Source organism: Cricetulus griseus, chromosome 6 (assembly GCF_003668045.3).
Source record: "Cricetulus griseus strain 17A/GY chromosome 6, alternate assembly CriGri-PICRH-1.0, whole genome shotgun sequence".
Taxonomy (NCBI): Eukaryota; Metazoa; Chordata; class Mammalia; order Rodentia; family Cricetidae; genus Cricetulus; species Cricetulus griseus.
The window spans coordinates 2,003,583-2,021,690 of NC_048599.1; the positions used below are offsets into that span (position 1 = coordinate 2,003,583).

General features: G+C 49.5%; 1 protein-coding gene across 1 annotated transcript in view; it reads left to right on the top strand.

Annotated features, from left to right (window-relative positions):
• Positions 1–18,097, top strand: part of Taf4 (TATA-box binding protein associated factor 4) — a 61,547-nt gene extending 43,450 nt beyond the window's left edge. The window contains 8 exon segments of the mRNA XM_027419865.2: positions 1,550–1,697; positions 4,233–4,347; positions 6,080–6,249; positions 6,564–6,694; positions 7,557–7,682; positions 8,790–8,846; positions 9,271–9,390; positions 17,454–18,097. Coding sequence (XP_027275666.1) covers positions 1,550–1,697; positions 4,233–4,347; positions 6,080–6,249; positions 6,564–6,694; positions 7,557–7,682; positions 8,790–8,846; positions 9,271–9,390; positions 17,454–17,621 — 1,035 coding nt within the window. The 3' untranslated portion in view covers positions 17,622–18,097.
• Positions 18,098–18,108: the final 11 nt, after the last annotated feature.

Genomic DNA, 18,108 nt, shown 5'->3' on the forward strand with positions numbered 1-18,108 from the left:
CCATTGTGTTGGTTTTAACTAGAGTCTTATCTGGGAAAAGAGCTCTTAATGAGGAATCATCTAGATCAGAATGGCCTGTATTGTCTTCCCTTTTGATTCATGTGGGATGATTCACCCTGAATGTGGGTAGCACCGCTTCAGGGACTGGGCCCTGAATTACAGTAGTGAAGAAAGCTAGCTGAACAAAAGAGAGTAGTCAGGCAGTATGGCTGCATTTGTTTCTGTCTCTTGACTGTGGATGTGGTGTGATCAGTTGTCTCTCTTTCTGCCCCTGTGACTTCTCTGCAATGATAGACTGTGACCTGGAACTTTAAGCCAAATAAGTCTCCTCTATCAATTGCTTTTGGTCAAGGTGTTGGACCACAGGGTTAGAAATGAAGCTAGAACAGTGCTTTTCAGTGTGTTCAGTGACCTGGTCATTGCTGTGTGCTGTCCTGATCCCCCATCTTCCACCCCAGACTACTTGTGCCTGTGTGTGTAGCTGAGGCAGATAGGTTGGCTTTATGGAAACCTGGGCCGGAGGCCAGAGGATCTCAGAACCCATACAAGTGGAAATGGGTGACTTTTCCTGTGTTTGCATTTAGCGGCTTCTCAGTGGAAAGCCTGGCCTGAGCTGCCCTGGGTTCATCTGTGCTGTGAGTGCCATGTTTTGTTGCAGAAGCAGCTCTGATGCAGGCTCAACCTTCATCCGTTGCAGGGTCCTCTGACATGTGGTGTCCATTGATGGCACACCTTCAATGTGTTTTTTTTTTTTTTTTTTTAAAGCAGAGTTGGGGCTCAAATGCTAGAAGGACTTAAGAATCAGATGCAGACACGGTGCTGCTGTGTTACACTACCAGCCACACAAAAAGACTCCTTCACAAAAACTACATTTTTACTGAAAGCTCTTAGCCCAGAGATTTATGGTTAGGCCATCAGGGGCTTCCTGGGGGCCAGACCCAGGGCACAGGCAGGACAGCAGACCTGAACAGGTCCTGAAGTATGGGGGCTTGGCCCAAGGGTTCTTGGTCTAATCATGGTTCAGAGAGTGATGAAGGGGACAGGCTGTGTTGGGACAGAGGACCAAGTTTAGGGCAAGACTTGGAGATCATCTGAATTCACTCCAATAGGAAAGTGACCTGATCCTATAGAAAACTTCAAGTGGAAATAAGTCGTGGGAATGTGGCCACCAGGCAGCACTCTGCTGACAGCTTGGGAGAGGCCCATGCCCCTTGTGGGGTTTGAGCTCAGCAATTTTGCTGTGCCTAGGATCCAGTACAGGTCCTAAGAGCCGTGTGTTCCAAGCACTTGCTCTGCTGTGCATGGCCTGGTGTGGCACCATTCTGTCTTTGTCTCAGTCTTTTGAGGCTGTGTGTAGGGCTTGTAGTAGGGCTTGTTGAGCCAGGCTTTTAGACCTGGAATGAGGTGTATGTATATCTAGCTTTCCTGGAGCTTCTGGCAGGGGAAGGTTGGGGTAGGGCTGATGAAGCAAATAGCTGGCTTCATGGGTCAGTGTGGGGGCCCCTAGGGTGTGCGTGTGTGCTCATGCACTATGCTGGCTGTGCCCCAGGTGATCCAGCAGCCCCCGAAGCCTGGAGCCTTGATCCGGCCCCCGCAGGTGACCCTGACGCAGACACCCATGGTCGCATTGCGGCAGCCTCACAGCCGGATCATGCTCACCACGCCACAGCAGATACAGCTGAACCAGTTGCAGCCAGGTGAGGCCCGGGCTGCTGCCACACAGGACTGGCTAAAAGTCCTGGAAATGGCCAGTTGTGGGATAGTACTTGATTTCATTTAATCATTGTGATAAAATTCATCTAACAGACAACTCAGCATTTACATCATTTTATGCATACCACACAGCAACTTCATTTACGAGGTTATGTAACCATTGCCCTGTCAACGTGGGTTTAAATGACCTGAATTATATATGATCTTCTAGCTGCCATTCTCCCTTTCCTAGCAATCAGGCCACGCCTCCTGCAGCACTCACAGCCTCTCACACCTTGTGCTAGTGATCTGAATGTTCTCACCACCCCCTCTGTCTAACTTCTCTCTCTGCCCCTCACCCCCTCTTTCCCACAGTTGACAGAAAGTATGCTGTGTAGTAGTATCCTTGCAGTGCCTCCCTGTGGAGACCTCAAGGCATGCTAGTCTAGATTGTGTGGTGTGAACGTTGTTCCTACCCTCTAAAACCCATAAAACCCCCAGAAACTGCAGGGTGTTGGTGGCGCACGCCTTTAATCCCGGCAGAAGCAGGCAGATCTCTGAGTTGGAGGCTAGCTTGGTCTACAGAGGGAGTTCTAGGACAGGCTCCAAAGCCACAGAGAAATCCTGTCTCGAAAAACCAAAAAGAAAAAAAAAAAAAAAAAAAAGCAAAACCCAGAAACCCACTTGCTCCTTGGGGTTTGATGGCAAGGTCTTTTCTCCCTTGTAGGCCCCATTATGCTGCCTATGGTGTATGACTCTGCCTCTTCTAAAGCTTGGCTATGGCCCCCTCCCAATAAAGTTCATTCTGAAGTGTAATTCTGTGTCTCTTCGTTTCCACTGAACTTGGGCCTCCCCCGTTTTGTTCCCAAGGCAGCCTCACTGTGTTGCCCTGGCCCTAAACTCCTGGACTCTAGTAATTCTCCTGCTTCGATTCAGTCTCCTAGCTGAAACTGAAACTGTAGACACTTACCATGTGTCTGCTTACTGTTACTCTCTTTGTCAGAAATCATTCCTGTACTTAAGAGTTTGAGGGAGCCTAGTGGTGGTGGTGCTCACCTTTAGTTTCAGCAATCAGGAGGCAGAGGCAGGTGGATCTCTGAGTTCAAGGCCAGCCTGGTCTACGGAGTGAGCTCCAGGACAGCCAAGGGTACACAGAGAAACCCTGTCTCAACCCCTCCCCCCAAAAAAACAATTTGAGGAAATACAGGAGAGTAGACATTTGAAATATGCAATTAAACCTTTTTTTTTTTAAACTTAGGGTTTAAATGTCATTTAAATTTTGAACTTTTATGTTTAACCTTGTTGTAAATTATATCCTTGAGAATTTTACTTAGAAAGCCACAGGTGCACCCTTCTCTGGAGTTGATGCTGTGGAGGAAGCGAACTGCAGACAGACAGGGCATGGGGGGATGGTCTGCAGACAGACAGGGCATGGGGGGATGGTCTGCAGACAGACAGGGCATGGGGGGATGGTCTGCAGACAGACAGGGTATGGGGGGTGGTCAGCAATGATCAGTGCTTTGGATATCCCTCCCCTCCCCAATGTTCCTAAACTTGTCTCTCTTTCTTTACCCTCATGCTTAGGCATGTATTCTTCTTTTTAATTTGAGATTGCACACGTGTATACAGGATGTTTTGATAAAATCCACCCTCCTCCTTACTCAACTCCTCCCAGATGTCCCCATCTCCTTCCCAACTTTTATGTACATTAAAAAAGAATCCTCTGAGTCCTCTTAGGGTTTAAATGTCATTTAAATTTTCACTGTTCACTGGAGCATCCTGGGAGAAAACTGACACCCCCTTCCCCAGTTGCCCAGTTCCCCAGTTCCCCAGTCAATTCCCAGGAGCTCTCAGTTAGGAGTCCCTCCCAATCCATATTAAAATTTAAAAAAACAAAAACAAAAACAGCAATGCTTGTGTGTGTGATTGTTTTGCCTTCATGTATATCTGTGTACCATGTGCATGCCCATTGTCCTTGAAGGCCGAAAGAGGGTGTTAGATCTCCTGGAACTGATGTCAGCCATTGTGTGGGTGCTAGGAATCGAACCTGGGTCCTCTGGAAGAGGAAGTGCTTTAACCACTGAGCCATCTCTCCCTCCTTTCATGTTGGAATTTTAATGGGCTTGATCTTATCGTGTGTTGTATAAGCAGCCAGACACAGCTGCTTTGTGCCTGTATGTGCAAGGGCCTGCCATGTTTAAAAACACTGCTTCCCAGCAGTCTTCCTCAGCCTCTTGCAGTCTTGCCACCCACTCCTTCTGTGATGATCCCCAAACCCTGAGGGGAGAGGATATGATGCTAGGGTCTGACACAGGTGCTGGGAGCCCAGCTTGGGCCCTCTGAGCAGTACAAGTGCTTAACCACTGAGCAGTCCAGCCCTGGGATTTAACTCTGTGTAGCATTTTAGAGCTACGGATGCAGAGTTTGGAGAATTTTACTGTGATGAGTAAGAAGACAGTTTCTCCCTGGGGCTTATAAAGCTAGCAGAGTCAGGCCTCTGGTAACAGCCTCTGGTCTCCATTGTGTCTTTGACTTTGCAGTCCCTGTGGTGAAACCCACCGTATTACCTGGAACCAAAGCCCTCTCAACTGTATCTGCACAAGCAGCTGCTGCACAGAAAAACAAGCTCAAGGAGCCAGGGGGAGGCTCCTTTCGGTAAGGACTGACACACTGGGTACCTTAGGGAGAGCCTGGGGGGAGCTCTGTTCACTTCACCGTGGGGTCTTTCCTACTGGTTCTTGGCACTGGTGGCCTCAGGATCGTGCCTTGTAATTGGTTCTGACTGCACATCTGTGTCAGTGTGTGCTTCTGACACGGGCAGAGCAGTGAAAGCTTCATGCCCTGTGCAGGAATGGAGAACAAGTCAGCTGACTGGAACCAACACAGTGCATCAAGGTCACTACCACTTGTAACACAGATGGCCCTCACCACCCTGTCGAATGGTGGGCATGGACATTGTTATATCCTAAGGTTCTTGTGTGGATGCACCAGAGGCCATAGCACAACCTTCGCTGTGACTTAACAATTGGCGGTGTTTGAATTTCAGGGAGACTCTTCATCCCCACAGCTAGCACATGGGGCTGGATAGAGTTGGGAGCTGTAGTAGCTCTGAAGGGTAAGGAGCAGTCAGGCAGAGCATGGCGGTGACTTGAGTGGAGGGGAGAGAGGCGAGCTGTATACATATCAGGAAAGCCTATACTGTAGGCTTCTAGATGCTGTGACTAATAGTTGAGGAAGAGAGCTGGAGCTAGGACATGGGGGTAAGCTAGAGTTAGCAGCAGCCTTGGGTCTCAGGCTGGGCATGGCAGGAATGTTCAGGGACCATAGTGGAGGCTAGGGCTCCGAGCTGGTCTGCTGGAAGAGCTTAGGCACACTCATTCCCAGCACTTACACCTAGTCTACAAGAAGCTGTTTTCCAGTGTAAGGCCAGTGGAGCTCTTCAGAGAAGAGTGGCCTTTAGAGAAGGAACAGGCAAAAGACAGTGTGAGCTGTGTCTGCCTCCTCATGTCAGGACAGGACTGAGGTAGTGAAGTGAGAGTTGGATTGGCTCCTTCCCGTAGCCCAGGCTGGGATATGACATACAGATGGACAGCAGCAAGCAGGGCAGGACCCCAGCTCCTTCTGAGCAGAAATGAAGTACTGATTAACTTGTGAGCAGTAGGAAGGTTGAGTGTGTTCCTAGCTTCAGGATGCCTCCAAAATACCAGTCACCACAGTGGGGGTGTGGGGAGAAGTCACTCAGAGTACACACAGTAGCAGGTAGCAGGGTGGGATGGGTTGTATGGCCCAGTGGAGCCTTGCCAAGGGTCAGTCTGCAAGGAGGGCATTCTGTTGTCATCCTATGACTGACTTTGTCATGTGTCAAAGGGCATGTGTCAAAGACAGGCTGAGGGGTGTTCAGTGAGGGACGCTGGAAGGGACTTATTGCTGGATGTAGACCTCCCCACTGAAGAGGGTGGTCCTGAGACAGTGGCCACATGCTGACAGGTCTCTATGCTGGTCACTCCATTTTCACATGGAGCCTCTATCCAGGAAGCACAAGCAGAAGTCTGCCTGAGATCTGGCTGGCAGTGTTCCTGGTGGCTCAGCTTCCTCCACCTCCTCTGAGAGCTTGTGACTGATGATGAAGAAATTAATGCTGGCTGAATTTTTTTTTTTTTTCCTGAGAAGTTTTCAGGTGACATAGTCTTCAAAGCAACAGATGGTGTTCTGGGTTCGTTTTCTCTGGACACACCATCTGACAGTGGGTCATCACCAGTGCAGGACCTGGGAGAGCTCAGTGCCTGCAGCAGTTCCCTGCTGCTTGCTTGCTGCCAGCGACTTGGAACCACCTTAGTGAGCTGTAATTTCCTCGTACGACAGAATAATCTGTTCCTTGCATCTCCAGGGATGACGATGACATCAATGATGTTGCTTCAATGGCTGGAGTGAACCTGTCTGAAGAGAGTGCAAGAATATTGGCCACAAACTCTGAGTTGGTGGGGACGCTGACTCGGTCCTGCAAAGACGACACCTTCCTCCTCCCCGCGCCGTTGCAGAGGAGGATACTGGAGATAGGTATGTTTGCACCCGACGATGCCACTGGGATGCCCAGTGTCCACATCTGTGTCAGATGTGCTCCGTGACCCTGATGAGACTCAGCACAGCCCTTCTGCAGTAGCTCCACTGGGTGTGGGGGCTGTAGGTGAGCGTGCCTTCTGTCTGGGTTTGGGCTCACCCCATGGTAGCTCCACTGGTGGCTGACAGGTAGTGGAAGGGCGGGCACTGGCTGCTGTCATGCTTAGGCTGCCCTTGACTGTAGAGCATTAACTAGTGGGTGAGAAAAGCCACTGTAAGTACCGTAAAGTGCTCTTTTTCTGCATGGCCTGCAGGTAAAAAGCACGGCATCACGGAACTGCATCCAGATGTAGTGAGTTACGTGTCTCATGCCACACAGCAAAGGCTGCAGAATCTTGTAGAAAAAATATCTGAAACAGCTCAGCAGAAAAACTTCTCTTACAAGGTAATGGGGCTGTTTTCCTGGGGAATGTCCATGTTCTCAGCTCCTCATCTAGGGCTGGCTGTCTGGAAGGAAGGCTTGGAGTCCTGGTTGTTCCTGTGCTTGCTCTCTTAGCCACAGGCACACACACAGTCCCTGTAAGGGCTTCCAGGTGCTCTTGCATCTTCGTCCTGCAGGAGTGCTCTGCAGGGATCCTGCTTTGGAAGACGAGCCTGTCAGCTTAGAACATTATGGGCTCTTCCACTCTTATTCTGTCCAAATTGCCCAGCACCTGTTGCTGACCCTTCTTGAGCCATGAGCTAAACCTGCAGGCTCTCATTCAACTGTGGCCCTGTTTATAAGGTGAATTTTCAGGCAAAATATGTTTTGAGCAGTTGCACAGATGTTATCTGTAATCACCGTGCCTTCAGGGCAGCTTGTAGTGAATTGTCAGATTTAAAAACACTTTTACAAGCCCGGTGTGGTGGCACACACCTTTAATCCCAGTTCTCAAAAGACAGAGGCAGGCTGATCTCTGTGAGTTTGAGGCCAGCTTGGTCTACAAAGCAAGTTCCAGGACAACCAAGGCTACACAGAGAAACCCTGTCTTGAAAAACCAAACCAAACCAAACCAACCAACCAACCAAACAAACAAAAAATAGCACTTCTACAAAGGAGGACTTAAAAGTCCCTTAAGAACTATCAGATTGTATCAGCTGGACACTGGGACTCCTGGCACTCGATGAGACTCCCCTCTTTGTGAGAGCATGACTGGAGCAGTGAGGTGTGAGCAGCCACCACCACCCATGGGAGCTGTGTGCAGACCAGACTGCCCAGCAGTGCAAGATATGTTCATGCTTTCAGTGTTTTTGTTATTTTTTTGTAGGATGATGACAGGTATGAGCAAGCAAGTGATGTCCGGGCTCAGCTCAAATTCTTTGAACAGCTTGATCAAATTGAAAAGCAGAGGAAGGATGAGCAGGAGAGGGAGATCTTGATGCGGGCAGCAAAGGTGAGTGAAACACTCACCTCTCCCAGCCCTGGGGGCTCAGGCTTGCAGCTGTCCTCTCCTGAGACCCTCACCAGGCACATTGGGTTCCCATGCTCAGAACCATGTTTCTGGCTGGTGTGGAGGAATGGGTGCAGTGACGCATAGGTTGGGGAAGCCTGGCTCCCTTGGTGAGCTTCAAGTTCTGGAGGCTGCATTTGAGATTGGTGATTTGATATGACAAAAGTGGACTCCGTCCGTCCGTCCGTCTGTCCGCCCCTCCCTCTCTCCCTCCCTTCCTCCCTCCCTCCCTCCCAGTTATATAGTCCTGGCTGACCTAGAACTCAGTAGACCAGGTTGACCCCAAACTCACGACATCCTTCTGCCTGTGTGTTCTAAGTGCTGGTATTAAAGGTGCGCACCATCATACCTAATGGTGTGGGCTTTTTTTTTTTTTTCTCTTCGAGACAGGGTTTCTCTGTGGCTTTGGAGTCTATCCTGGAACTTGCTTTTGTAGACCAGACTGGTCTCGAACTCACAGAGATCCACCTGCCTCTGCCTTCCAAGTGCTGGAATTAAAGGCGTGCGCCACCACCGCCCGGCCCGGTGTGGGCTTAAGATGTCTCTGACACCTTACCTTCCACATGTTGCAGACTGTGGCTGTGGGATCACATTGCCCTTCATTCTAGAACATTCAGAGCTAAGTGTAGGAACCTCGTTTATTCATTATTAGAGTCATCTAGCAATATTAATCCTAGTGTTGAGCCTTTTGTGCAGTGGGAGGGGTGACAGCTGTGAATGCCAGTCCTCACTAGGCCCTGAGCCTCTGGAAGTCCTGTCCTGGCTCTCTCTCCTCAGACTATACTGAGTCAGAGGCGTATGACAAACCTTTAACCATATGCCCAAGACACTGTGTTACCACATCTGGATAGTAGTGCTGACTTTTTTTTTTTTCTTTCTTTTTTCATGGTGTATAACCTAGATTTTCATCTTTTAGATATATAAACATTTATAAAATTATCAGCAATTCTTTATCCGTTTGGATGCTGTTGTAGGGTGAATACGGCAGCATTGTGTCAGTGTTGCTCAAGGAAGGTATGACTCTTCCTTTTCTCCTTCTTTCAAAAATAGTCTCGATCCAGACAAGAAGACCCGGAGCAATTAAGGTTGAAGCAGAAAGCAAAAGAGGTGAGCTTCCCAGTCATGGATTCTTCAGAGCATTTGCAGCTCACATTCATGCCTAACGCCCAGTAGAAAAGAGAATAGTTAGGAAAACCTGGTGTTTCCGAATGTGGGTGTGGGTGATTGGTGCCATCACAGGCCTCTCCTGTGCAGCTGGCATTGGCTGGAGGTTTCATGGTAACTTCTGAGGGTTGGGCCCCTTAAACTTGTCCTTCTCACTTTCTGAGCATTTTATTTTAAGGTAAGCTTCTGTTTTAAAAAGTGTTAATATTTTTGGTTACAGACATGTTCTTAGTTTTAAAAACCTCAGCTTTAAAGAAGTTGTGACTTAGGAAACTTCAGAAAGTTCTTGATCGCTGTTGCTGTGTTTGTAGTAAGAACTCTGAAGCAGCGATAGATAGATAGCTCTTGTTTCCTTCCCGCCATGAAGATGCAGCAGCAGGAGCTGGCACAGATGCGACAGCGAGATGCCAACCTCACAGCATTGGCGGCGATCGGGCCCAGGAAAAAGAGGAAAGTGGACTGTGCCGGGCCGGGACCAGGAGCAGAGGTATGGCAGAGCTCGGGGACTGAGGTCTGGAAGGCACGGGAGAGGCTTTCAAGTCCCTTCCTCAGTAGCCAGCAGAAGCTCCTGAGATTTGTTATACGTTTGAAACTTACTTGTGCATGTCACATGAGCTAAACACATGCTCACATGGTTGGCTCTGAGGAGGTTCAGACCAGCTTTTGAAAGCTTGGGACAGAACTCAGAACAGTGTGAGGCAACCTGTAGGGCATGTGACTTGGAGTTCTCAACTGTTTCCTTGAGCCCAAAGTCTGAGTGTCTTACCTTTTCCCTTAATGGCTGTCATTTGAATGTTAGGAAGGGCAGTAGCAGCCCTCTGTGTCTACACTCAGTTGTCATCACTGCTGCCCTTTGTCCTACAGAAGATCCAGGGTCTGTCCATTGCTAGTCCCGGTGGCTTAGAGGCTGGCTGGGCTGGTGTGTGCTTCTGGTCCACCTCACTGCTGGTGTTGGCTTGAACTGATCATGCTTCATCCTCATCTGTGGGCTTTTTTTCACTGGTTATAAAACTCTAGGTGTTAATGCGTATTGTCACTACCTGAAGGCCTGTTGTAATTCCTCCCCTTGCCTTTGTGTGTGATCTGTCTTGTCTGACTGCTGTGACACTTTGGGGACCTTTCCCTATGACTTTTTCTTTGTGTTAGTTAAGTCTCTGGGTGTTGAGCTTGCTTCCATTTGCTTAGCTGCTTAGATCCACCTGTGGATCTGTTCTTTAAGAGTGCATTAGGTGTGGTTCTGTTCCCATCTGTCTTCTTGGTCTCCAGTTACACGTGCACCAGACTGTGGTATGGCCTGTGTTTGTTTGCATCAGTAGTTTTCCTCTCCACCCTTCAGGTTGGGTCATGTTCCTTGGCCTGATGGGAACTGTGCCAGCCCCTGTTGGTTGTTAAGCTCCAATGAAGTCTCATTTACTAATGTAGATTTCAGTTCAGAGCATCTAGCAGCAGTTCTCAACCTGTGTGTTGTGACCTCAAAAGACCATCAGAAAACACAGGTGTTTACATAACAGTTGCATAATTACAGTTATGAAGTGGCAATGGAATAATTTTATGGTGGGGCGTCACTATAACACGAGGAACTGCATGAGAGGGTTTCAGTATTAGGGAAGTTGAGAACCATTGGTCTGCTTGCTCTTTGGAAGTGTCTGTCTAGTGAGCGGCACAGGTGGGAGTCTGGATGCGGGTTGAGGCTTGTGTCCCAGCCTCAGTTTCTGCTCACTGCTCTCTCTCTCAATTGTGGACTACTTTATGGTTTTGTTGCATATCTAGGGACTGTTGAGTGATTGCTGGGCTTCCCGGGTGGTTTTCCTCTGAAGACTGTGGGCTGAACTCTTGTTTTAGCAGTTACTTGAGTCAGTGGCTCATTTGCTTTTTGCTCTGCTAGTAAAGCTCTGTCCAGCACAGCACAGCACCGCACCCCTGATTGTGTGTGTGTGGCTTTTGGCTATTTGAGGATGAGTCTTAATGGACTATTGACCCTTAATCCCAGGGAGGGGCTTCTCTGTCGTTTCAGCTGAACCCTTCTGGTGCCACCTGACCTCTTTCTCCATTTTGCCTTATCCCCATAGCAGCTGCTGTCTGTTATGCTTGGACAGTGCAGATAGACTCTGGGACAGCACATAGTAACTTGAACAGGGCAGGCTGTCCCTGCCAAGGACTGTTGACCCATTCCCAGCCCTAGTGCTAGCAGGGACTCTGGAGCCAAGCTCTTTTGGTGTGGGGACTGTGCTTGAGCAAGGAGTACCCTGGAGGCAGAGATGCCTCTCTCAGGGTGTGAGATAGGAGGAAAACCTAGGCTGGAGTCTTAGTTAGGGAAGCGTGTTGTCTGAGCTGTGTGTGTAGTCAGGCTGCTTCCCAAGTGAGTGAGAAAGAAGAAAGCATAGTTCCTGCCCCATTCAGGGTGCTGACTGGCATAAAGACTAAAGTGGTTGTCTGCAGGACCCTGGCAGCGAGAGCCTGACGGGGGGGGGGGGGGGCAGGTGTGGTGATCAAGTGTGCAGGCCTGCAAAGCCCACACCAGAATTGAGGCGAAGAAGTGAGTTTGCTTGGGTAGCAGCAGCACCTCCAGAAGGCTAGGGAGGGTAAAAGACGTTAATGATTTTTTTTTTTTTCTGTTGGGTGTTTTCATGGCCTGCTAATTATTATTCTAAGATATAAATCCTTGTAACCTACCACTGGGTAGAGGTGCTAGGACATTGTCAATTGCTTGAGAAGTCCCTATGTGTCTGGCTGGCCCCTCCCTCAACTTCCTGACAATCATGTCTTGAAGAAATCAAGTCCATGATGCTTCTTCCATTGTGCAGCTAAGACCCCGTGGCCTCCCTGGCCTGTTTTTCTTAAGTGTTTTTAGGTCTGCTGGGTCACACACATACATGTGCACACATGGATGTGTATGTTTTTTTTCTCTGGTAAGGTGAGACTGGATTGTTGGATTTAATGTTCCTGCAATGGAGTCCTGGATGTTCTAGGCCTGCCAGACTGGGGAAAGAACCCGTTTTTTCTCTAGAGGAGTCACGTTTGAAGGTCACAAAGTGGGACTGGAGTGCTAGAGTCCTTGGAGGTTAGAGAATTCAAATTCAGAGGGACAGGATTTAACTCACTCTCTGTCTTTCTCATAGTAATGAGACTGGTCCTGGGATCTACAGGGTTGGAGTCCAGAGAGGGGAGAGCAAAGGAGTCTTGGCTCTCACTGGCCAAAGTTAGCAGAGAACTGAGTAATGCTACCCCAGCAGTTGCCATGGCTGTGGATGGCAGGAGGTGTTTCTGTGGAAGTCTGTTTTGCCCATTTTCAATGTGCTGTCGTCACCTTGTCTATACCTGGTCCTGTGTGGTGATGTCCCCTCTTCACCATTCTCCTGCCTTACCTCTGAGTGAGGCTTTGTTTAATGCTCCAGTACTGGTGTGCTGAGTCTACACTCTTTGGGCTTTTGTGGTAGTTCCCAGAGCAGTGCTCCCCAGCCTTACCAAGAGGCAGCAGCCTTCAGTGCCCTGCTGCAGGTTTTCCCTGGTACAGCATTCTGTCAGAGGATGGTAATCTCCCTTCGTGTCCTTTGCATGTTTCTCCACAGAAACTGTCACCTTAGATGGTTTTCCTGAGTGGGTGTTATTTCTGTGGCAGCTTCAGGTCTGTATTTAACAGTCTTTGTCAGAGGTCTTGGCCGTTTGTGTGTCTCTTACTGCTTTCTTCTTAACCCCTTTAATCTCTGTGTAAAAGGAAAGTCTATCTAGGGAGGTAGCCCAGCAGTAATACACTTGCCACACAGGCAGGAGGCAAGCCAATGGTCCAGGTGTGTTTCTGTAGTCCAGTGCATTGAAGCCCATGGTCCAGGTGTGTTTCTGTCTCTACCTCTCCTTGGAGGTTTTGCTCTAGGGGTTGTGTCATTTGTGGTACAAAAGGATCCATAAGTGACACCTATGATGCAGGCTGCCAGTGAGTATTGAGAACACGGCTTAGATCAGTGTGCTGCACTAGGCTGGACTCTTTTCCCTGCTTCAGTTTTCCATTAGCCCGGGTTTCCTGTCCTTGTTGCTTTGAACCCTCCTGATGTGTTGTGATTTTGGTGTGGCTGTGTTATGTTGTTGGGCTTTCTGGTGGGGGTAGAGTTTGAGATAGGGTATCCCACGTCACCCAGGCTGATCATGAATCCTGTGTGAAGTTGAAACTGGCCTAGAACTCCTCCTATCGGTCCTGCCTCCACCTCCCGAGGGCTGGGATTGCATGTGTTTACCTGCCAGACTCAAACTGAAAATTTCCTGGCAGCCAGGTTAAGCTCATTAGGCCTAACATGAGTGACATGTTTAGTGTCTACTCATAATATTGTATACAATCATGTGCATTTTTATTTTCTGTGTTCTTTTATTATTTAGATTTTTTGTGTGTATATGTGTTGCTTTGGTTTTTGGTATGTGTCATGCGTCTGTGTGTGGTGCTTGAACACACAGTGTTCAAGTCTTGAGTGTGTTGGTATATATGACTTAATGTATGCAGAGGCTGTAGAAGGAACCAGACTTGCTATTTCGGTAAGGCTGGCTGGCTAGCCAGAAGGTTCCTGGGATCTGCCTGCCTCCTCCCAGTGCTCCAGGTGCAAGCATGTACAGCCATGACTGGCTTTTTACATGGGTGCTGGGAGCTTGTACAGCAAGTGCTCTTACCCACTGAGTCATCACTCCCTAACATGCTGTCTTAGTCAGGGTCTCTGTTGCTGTGAAGGGACACTATTACCTTGGCAAGTCTATAAAGGAAAGCATTTAATTGGGCCCTGGCTTACAGTTCAGAGGCTTAGTCCACTATCAGCATGGCAGGGAACATGGCGGCATGCAAGCAGACATGGACCTGAGCATTCTACATCTGGATCAGCAGGCAACAAAGCCACACCTCCTAATAGTGCCACTCCCTGTGGGCCTGTGGGGCCATTTTCATTCAAGCCACCACTCGTACATTCTTAAAAGTTTTTCTTTCATCATCATCATCATCATCATCATCATCATCATCATCATCATCATCGTGGGTCCCCCCCCCCCACTCCCCAGGGTCTCAATGTGTAGCTGTCCTGGAAATCATTATGTAGACCAGGCTGGCCTCAAACTCACACAGATCACCTTCACTGTGCTACAAGCCTTAGTCTTTCTGTTTCTATAGTTCCAGAGCTGTGACTTTGGATGACTGCTTTTCTGACCCTCGTCACTCTTTTTTCTTTCTCTTTTCTGATTTTCTCCTTTTCCTGGGTGCATTCCTTATTATGTGTTCAAGTTGGCCCCTTCTCCCTGAGATGGGTTTTGTCTCTCCTCTCTCTGAGATCAGTGCTTCTGATTTCTGAGCCTCTGGGACCCTGTTGCTCATTGCTTAGAGGCATAGTGCTGCCCTGGTGTCCTCACTTGACCAGGAACTAACTAGTCTAGCTGTGCTGTGCGTCCCAAATGTGGCACCTGGGTGTTTTGAATCGTGGGCTGATGGCGCCCTCTCCTGGAAGTGCTGGGAACTCTCTCGAGCTTGTACCTCCCTTGTTTCTTCCCCTTCCTTCCATGTGTGAAAGATTGGGTTTTGCCATCTGAGGACCCATGCAGCCTTACAAGGGATGCTTCCTCACTGCCTGTGTTTGGGCCACTTGGACACGTGTCCTAGTACTTCCCATTTTCCTGTCTCCTTTGTGTCTCTACCTGTTGTGAGGGAAGTGTGATCATGCCCTAGGGGTGGGATCCTCTCTTTGTGTGTGGGCAGTTTCTCTGAGGGGTTTCATCAGAGCTTTGTGTTGGCCAGGCAGCTCTGGTGCTGAGCCTCTTAGCATTGATGTCATTTCTTAGTGGCATTCTGGGTGTTTGTTCCTGCTCTTCAGATGTTGTGCAGGTAAGCAGGGCTCATCTGGGATAGTTGACAGAAGTGAAGGCAGAGATACCATCAATGGGTCTGGTACTGTGAAAGCTGCTCTCCTAAATGCTACTCGGACCTACTTGCTTGCCATTGTCTAGCTGGGCAGGAGACAGTGGTCTTAGGGTCTCCCAGGAACCCTCATACTGTTCTGGGGTACAGAGCTGCAGTCTATTGCTGGAGTGTGGGACCCCTTGGTGAAGAAAAGAATCAGATTGCATCAGTGTAGCCTTGGGGAGCCCAGCACTTCCCTTGGGATATAGGACTACTTTTTGCTGCACAGGCCCTGCATGTAGCGGGGTGGCCTTAATAGAGCAAGTTAGATAGCCAAGATCAGACATCCCTTTTATTTAGCCTTTTCAATAGCTTTGGATGGGCTAGGTGGGTAGTCACAGCAGTATAAGCCAGGAGGCCCAATTCACGTACCAGGGAGAGTTTCCCTGATATTGCTGCTGTGTGTCTGTGTCTGTGTGTGTCTCCGTCAGTCCGTCCGTCCGTCCGTCTCCATGTCCACCCTTGAAACACCTCAGAGAGTTCTTTGAACTGTAGTTACCATGTTAAGGTTCAGCTTTTTCTCATGGGTCCCTCTATAGGGCTCTCATCAGAAGCGTCAGTCCCAGTGGGCAGGGATACATTCACTCCATCCAAGACCCTCCCTGGACTTCCAGCCAAGCCTCTCCAGGGGCCTCTGAGACTTCACAGGCTGGATGACCTGTATGTACTCATAGCCCTTGAGTGCTTTGGATATACTTGAGTGCCAACACAGCCTTCTCTGTCAGGCCAGCTGGTTGCAGTCGTGAGGCTGAGGGTTCGGCTCTTCCTTGCTGTGGCTATTACCCCTGTACTTGTTCAGAAATGGGTATAGCATCCAGTGTTCTGTGCCTCGGCCTGCACCTATGGTTTTACAACCCAAGCCCCACCCTGTTGCTTGTGAGGCCCCTGGAACACAAGTAAGAATCTGCTGACCCCTCAGGTTGAGTGGTTCCTCCAGTGACAGCTATACTACCAGGCTGGAGGCCCAGGTTGGATGTCACTGCATGAAAATTAGAGAGCCTCATCAGTGTCAACACTTGCTTGCCAGCAAGTTTGGGGCACCAGTTTGATCCACTTTGTCTCAATCCTTACCTTTAGCCCTTCTTAACTGTTGTGCCTGAGATGAGTGCTTCCCCCTTAGCCCAGCCCTGGTGTTGGCTGTTGAACTTGAAAGTAGAGGCACGAACTACAACTTGGACAGTCACTGATGTGTTCTGGTGCCCAGACAGGGTCTCTATGAGCCTGGGCACCACACCATCATCGCCTGGGTGTCTATCTTGGGTCTGTAGTCAGTGATTTGGATCAGGTATAGCAAGTGCAGCAAGAGTGGAACTCATATCTGGAAATGGAGAGGCATTTTGGATTTCAACCTGCTGCCAGGCTCCAGGACTGTGGACTCTGCCCATCTCAGCAGTCCCCTCCTTTTGTTCTTCCTGTCCAGTTCACCAAGACCCCCCCTTGAAGGAAGCTCACTTATGTGCCTACTGGCCCAACTGTAGCCTGAGGTGGCTTTGGGAGGTGGATTGTTTTCCTCATTCCTTTCTAACTGCTTGCTATGCTGTGGCCCTCTAAGAGGCTCTAGTAATCTCACGATGCAACACTACTTGGGGACTGTTACTGGCAAAAAAAAATATATGGAGATTGTTTACCCAAAAGGATATGGATACCAAGATGATGGTAGAGACTGAGGCCAAAGGAGGACAGTGGTGGCTTCCCAGCCACTATCTTCAGTTGGGCTGTCATATGCATGAAGAAACTGGTCAGGTCATGCAGGCACACGTTCACCTAGCCTGCCTGCCAGCTTCCTGTGACTGCCACCTGCTGGCGTCTGGGCCTCTGTGGCCACATGGGTAGACCGTGATACTTCCAGTTTCTTGAGCTTGGACAGTGGAAGCACAGTAAGGATGGCGCAGCATATTCAGTAGACTTGAATATGTATGTGCAGTTTGACAGTAGGACACACCCCCACACTGGTTCTCACCTGAGCAGAAGAAGAGAGTGGCCCACTAGGATCTGTGGTTTGAGCCCAGCCGGGGTCAGATGGAGGCAGTGATGTCATAAACAACTGCTTAGTGGCCACAGGCCAGCCCTAGTGCACCTGCATCAGGGCCCAGCCAGGGGAGCAGCCCCCCCCTTTCCCTTGGCCAAGGATCACCATGACCGCTGAGCAGTCAGCCTTTCCAGTTGACCAGCAGTCCGCCCAGCCCAAGAATTCAGGCCTAGTGCCTTTCATCAGCCAAGCAGGGGTGGCACAGTCCCAGGTGTGGCATCAGGTGTGAGCTTTGGTCCCCTCACCTGAGCCTCTTGGGCAGTGTTGCTGTGGTGATACAGACACTGGGGGCTGTGTGCCTCAGAGCCTCTGGATGGAGCCACTGCGTTTGTGTGCCCTCCCACCCCCCCACCCAGGGCCAGGGCGTTGAGGGGTGGGTGGTGTCCTGAGTATTGTAGAGTGGGGAATGGGGCCTCTGCCCTAGGTAGGGACTTAAACAGCAGCTCAGCTCCAGCCCTAGGACATGGAAGGGACGCTGCTGTGGCTGTTTCTTTCAGAACCAGGGTCCTTGGGATACTTAGGGGACACTTGAGTCTCGCCCCCTCCCTCCTAACTGTTCTGCAGCCACTAATGCACCTATCTTCTTCCTTCTCATCACCAGGGCTCAGGCCCAGGCGCAGCAGTCCCAGGCAGCTCCGGCGTGGGAACCCCCAGACAGTTCACACGGCAAAGAATCACGCGGGTCAACCTCAGGGACCTCATATTTTGTTTAGAAAATGAGCGTGAGACAAGCCATTCACTGTTGCTCTACAAAGCATTCCTTAAGTGACAGGAGGAGCCGGCGTTTCTGAAGGGACGCATGCCTGCGGACTTTTTATATATTTGCAGATTACGCCTTTTTGTAACAAGCAAACGGGATATTGTTTAAAAACAGCCACCTCTTTACAATGGAGCAGTTTTATACTCCTGTTTCTAAATCAGCTCTTCAGTGCGGCAGAAACCATGTCTGCAGCAGAGAGAATACAAAGGCCTGTGGATGCTCTTACAGGACAGCTGACCCGAGCTCATCCTCGACTGAGTGGCCTTCTTGCCAAACAAGCCATATTTAAAGACTGATGGAAGCGCTTAGCAAATAATTAGCAGTTGCTCATCCTGTGTGCGTTTTGGTTCAGTTCACTCTGACTCACCCGCTAGGTGTGCGTCTACAGCCGATGACCTCATTTCTGTTACTTTACTGTCGTAGCAGTCAGTTGGCGAAGCAAACTGATTTTTAGACTATTTATCACCCCATCCCACCCTGTCTCCCCCCCCTGGAG